This window comes from Tupaia chinensis, unplaced genomic scaffold, assembly GCF_000334495.1.
Source record: "Tupaia chinensis unplaced genomic scaffold, TupChi_1.0 Scaffold000213_1, whole genome shotgun sequence".
In the NCBI taxonomy this organism is placed as follows: Eukaryota; Metazoa; Chordata; class Mammalia; order Scandentia; family Tupaiidae; genus Tupaia; species Tupaia belangeri.
The window spans coordinates 731,430-736,632 of record NW_006159688.1 but is presented as its reverse complement, the minus strand read 5'-3'; the positions used below and the strand labels follow the sequence as shown (position 1 = coordinate 736,632).

At 42.5% G+C, this 5,203-nt stretch overlaps 1 protein-coding gene across 1 annotated transcript; it reads right to left on the bottom strand.

The window, feature by feature from the left end:
* Positions 1-3,830: 3,830 nt before the first annotated feature.
* On the bottom strand, positions 3,831-4,766 carry LOC102502918 (olfactory receptor 4D11). The gene has a single exon (XM_006147399.1). It carries the CDS (start codon positions 4,764-4,766, stop codon positions 3,831-3,833), a length of 936 nt encoding a protein of 311 aa, XP_006147461.1.
* Between the last annotated feature and the right edge of the window lie 437 nt (positions 4,767-5,203).

Genomic DNA, 5,203 nt, shown 5'->3' with positions numbered 1-5,203 from the left:
TTTATTTATTATTATCATTATTATTTTCCAGTTTGATCCGAGAGAGACAGAGAGAGAGAGAGGAAGTGAGAAAGCAAGCCACCAGGTCCGAGACTTGAACCGTGGTCGGCCATGTGGGAGTCCAGCGCCTTTAATCACCATGCCACTTGCCAGCCCCCGGAGTCCATTGTCTTTATCACCATGCCATGTGCCATGTGCCAGTCCCACACAGCCCATTCTTTTTGTTTTTTCTTTTAATTTATTTATTTAAACAAATTATTTGCTTGTTTAAATGTTTTTACCTCATAATCATTTTTTTCATTTCATTTTCTTCCATATAGCCCATTCTTTTTTTTTTCCCTTATGAGAGAGATTTTGCCATGGGGGAGGGGCCACATATCCTTGCTGGAGAGACAGAGAGAGACAGAGAGATACAAAGCAAGGAATCACCCAGGAGTGATGAGTATGTTCAATCCCTGCTCTTCCATTCTCTTCTTGGGATCTTGGGCACACATGCACACACACTTGGTGTGAGTTTCAAGCCACAAGATCTGGGACTCAAACTGCTGTTGGCCACATGGGAGTCCAGTGCCATAACCACTACAGCATGTGCTGGCCCCCAGTCTGCGCTTAAAGACAGGGGTTTTGTGCTTTATCTCCTTGAAGATGGAGTAGCTATTCAATTATGTGGAATTTTTCAGAGTGGGAGATTTGTCTCTTTCTTCTGCTTGCTTATTTATTTATTCACCCATTAATTTCTATGAGTATAGATAGACTCTTGGTGTTTATTTTGTACTTTGGGTTATAAAGTAAGTATATGTGAAAATATTCTCATACATGTCTTTTTCCCTATGCCGTCCTTATTTCTGTTACTCCCTCTTTTTTTAAAATTTTTTTATTTCTCCTCTACCTCTCAGAGGAAATAGAACGAGAAACACATTTCTCTAGGGAATTGCAGACTGTGGAGATTAGAGGCTTCAAGGGTATTTTATGGTTGTGGTAACCTGATCTACATCTCCCAAATTACTGATAAAAGTCACTCACGTATGGTAAGTCTCAAGTGCAGTTGCCAGAGAACACTCTGAATATTAAAAAAATTTTTTTACAAAAATCTGTAGTTGTTTAATAACATTTCACCATTTTTGCCTTTTTTCTAAGTTGTGACATAAATATGCTTACAAAAATAAGTACATTTTAGAATCTGTTGGTATTTTGCAAGTTCTCTGCCAGGCAGTATGATGATGATAAAATAAGCACAGAGCCTGGCAGACAGGTTTGTTTCATCATTTCCTTCTAGACGATGGTGGTGTTTTAAGAAAAACAAAATTTTGGGGGACCAGCAGTTAGTGTAATGGCTATGTTGCTGGACTCCTACATAGTTGACCGTGGTTCGAGTCCCAGACCTGATGGCTTAAACTCACGCCGGGTGCATGTGCTTGCGTGCCCAAGATCCCAAGAGGAGAATGGAGGAGAAGGGATTGCGGCGTGGCCATCCCCCCTGGGGGGTGATTTCTCACTTTCTGTCTCTCTGTCTCTCTCTGTCTGTCTGGCGAGCGCATGCGCTCTATAGCAAAAACCTCTCCAAAAAAAAAAAAAAAAGAAAAAAAGAAAAAAAATCTTTAATTTAGAAAATAAACAACATTCTGGCCACATTGGTTTATGGGTGTCTTTTGTTCTGCTTGCAGTATTACTTAAAAGCATGGCTATGGGGACCAGCAGGTGGCGTAGTGGTTATGGTGCTGGATTCCCACATGGCTGACCATGGTTTGAGTCCCGGACCTGGTGGCTTGAAAATCATACCAAGGGGACCAGCAGTTGGCATTGTGGCTATGTCGCTGGACTCCTATGTAGTCGATTGCGGTTGGAGTCCCGGACCCAGTGGCTTAAAATCACGCTGGGCACATGTGCGTGTGAGCCCGAGATCCCTAGAGGACAATGGAGGAGAAGGGATTGCGGCGTGGCCATCCCCTCTGGGGAGGGGGGGTGATGTCTCGCTTTCTGTCTCTCTGTCTCTCTTGTGAGTGCACACATCCTATAGCAAAAACCTCTCAAAAAAAAAAAAAAAAACCCCCAAAAAAAAAAAAAAAAAAAAAAAAAGAAAGAAAAAAAGAAAGAAAGAAAATCATACTGAGAGTGTGTGCATGCCCAAAATCCCAGGAGGAGGATGGAGGAGAAGCAATTGCTGTGTGACCATTCCCCAGGGGGTGATTTCTCACTTTCTCTTTCACTGTCTCTTTACAGCAGTGCTCGCACCCCAGGGTCGAAAAACCTAAAAGAAAGAAAAAAGAAAAGAAAAAAAGCAGGGGCTTTGTCTAACAAAATCATTAGAGCCAGAATATGTGTGCTGGAGCTCTGCTAGCTTGGACATCTTAGACTATCAGGTCTTAGACAATGGTGTCCTACTTTCCTAGAAGGAGAGGTTTCACAGGGTTGTGGGGTCCTGAGGCCAGTGGAGCAACAGCCAAAACGGAAGTTAATTGGCTGGAGTAATGATTCTGGTTACCAAAGGGAAATTGCGTTGCTCCTACACAATGGAGGCAGAGAGGACTATGTTTGGAACACAGGAGTCTCTGAGTGCCTATTAATGTCCATGTAAGAACTAACAGTGAAGTTTGGTAGATAGTATGGTTTGAATGTGTCCCCCCAAAATCCGTGCACTAAGATCTTCTGAGTCATTGTAACAATGCTGAGAATGTAGAGGCTTACTCTGATTATAGGGTGGAAAGTTGGGGTTTTTGGGTGGTGATTAAACATTGGTGTGGGGCCTTGTGATTGAGTTGGGTAGGCCTCTAGGAGAGGGAAACAGTTGCAGCATGCTCTGTTCTGTCACTGCAGCTGCCCCTGTCATGCTCTGATGCAGCAGGAAGCCTTACCAGATGATGACACAAGGTGGACTCCTTAGCCTCTAAACCCACAACCCAGGTAAGCTCTATTCTCTTAAATTACCCCAACTAAATTATAATGATCTCTCTTCCTTTCAAGTTTATCTATTTTTTATTTTATTATTTTTATTATTTTTTTTTATGAGACAGAAAGGCAGGCATCCCCTACAGAGTCTTAAAGCTGCTACTCACTTCCAGCCTTGGCTGGCCCAGATCATGGGCAAAAATGTGCCTAGTATGTACAGAAAAATGGAGTCTAAATCCTCCAAGGTTAGCAATAGAAAACTTATTTCCATATGGGGTGAGGAGGTTGAATTTATAGCCTCGAAGCTTGACCTCTGAAGTTAATTTTATTTTTAAGTTAATTTTTTTTTTTTGTCATAGGGCATGTGTGCTCTCCAAAGAGAGAGAGAGAGAGACAGTGAGAGGAAAAGTGAGAAATCACCCTTTCCAGGGGAATGACCATGCCACAATCTTTCTCCTCCATTCTCTACTTGGGATTTTGGGCATGCACGCACACTTACCTGGTGTAATTTTCAAGGTGCTATGTCTGGGACTCAAATCGCAGCAGGCTACATGAAAGTCCAGTACCTTAATCACCTGCTGGTCCCTCTGAAGTTCATTTTATTAATTAACACATTGACAACACATAGTACAACCATAACTCAAGAATCAAGAGTGTTTCAGACTCCATTTCCTTACCTGTAAAGTGAGGTGTTTGAGTGACACAAACCTTAGAATTCTTTTTAAGAGATGACAGCTTATTATATATTTGAGACTCTAAGTTGCCAACAATCTTACATGAGAAAAGTCTAATGAGGTAATTGTCTCAGGACAGCCTATTAGAGGACTCTGCTACAGGACAAAGATAAAACTTTGGTCTCAAGACAGTTTGTTAATTAAGGTATTTTCTTCTGTTGTAGGAAAATAAATTTTAGTTTTGACTTTCCAATCTGGACTTGATAGGATCTATTCCTTCTCAGAAGGTCTAAGTCTTTTCTTTAGTCTCCTCATGGCTGACTTCATCTCCTGGTTCCTCAGGGTATAGATCATGGGGTTCAGGACTGGGATGATGACAGTGAAGGTGATAGAGACAGCTCTGTCCATGGGGAGGGCAGTGAAGGGCCGGGCGTAGACATAGATGCAGGGTACAAAATGCAGGGTCACTACAGTGATGTGGGAGGTGCAGGTGGAAATGGCTTTCCTCCTGCCTTCCCCAGTGTGTGACCTCAGCATTGTCAAGATGACTGTGTAAGACACAAGGAGGAAGACAAACCACAGGGTAGAGATCAAGCCATTATTGGAAATCATTAGGACCTCAAGAGCAAAAGTATTGGTGCAGGCGAGTTTGAGGACCTGGGGGACATCGCAGTAGAAACCGTCAACGATATTAGGTCCACAGAAGGGGAGTGGGAGCAACAGAGAGATCTGCACGATAGAGTGGATAAAACCTCCTACCCAGGAGGCCACAATGAGGGCAGTGCATCGCCCCCTACTCATGATGGTCACATAGTGCAGGGGCTTGGAGATGGCCATGTAGCGATCAAACGCCATCACAGAGAGAGAAAAAATGTCTGCCCCACCGAGAAGGTGGAAGAAGAACATCTGTGTGATGCAGCCATTGAAGGAGATGGTCTTTCTCCTTGAAAGAAGGTCTACTAGGACCTTGGGCGCAGTGATGGAGGAGAAGCAGATGTCCAAAACAGAGAGATTGCGGAGCAGGAAGTACATGGGGGTGTGAAGGCGGGGCTCGCAGGTCACCGTGACCATGATGAGGAGGTTTCCCAGTACAGTTGCTGTGTACACCAAACATAAGAAAGGAAATAAGACCAAGCTCAGCTCCTGGGAGTGGGTCAGTCCTTGAAAAAGAAATTCTTTCAGCCTGGTATAATTTCCCTGCTCCATTGGATCATATTGCTTATTCTTCTTCAACCACCTGAGAGAAAACACTTTTATTATAAAAGGTGTATCACTAAAAAACAAAACAAAAAATGTGAGTTATATGCTTTAGGGGTTGTTGGTTTATTTATCTTTGGCAAGGATGTCTGCACTTCAGTAAGCTATCCCCAGTGGATGGCATTTCTCCAAGAGCACAAAAAAGGTGTTTTTTTCTTTTTTTTTTTTTTTTCTGGTATGACTACTCGAAGCACATACATCAGTGTGTTGGCATAAATTAGCACGTTTATAAAATTCTTATGAAAAATTTAATGGTCAAAATTTTCACATATTCTATACCCCTTTTGCAAATGTACTACATTCTCTGAGAAATAGAGATGTATTTAATTTATTTTACCTGGTTTTACCGTAGACCATCCCTTGTAAGCACTCGTTAACTTTTCACG

Bases quoted from the DNA above. Each gene is read 5' to 3' on its own strand.
- LOC102502918 (XM_006147399.1), bottom strand. From the start codon at position 4,766: ATGGAGCAGGGAAATTATACCAGGCTGAAAGAATTTCTTTTTCAAGGA.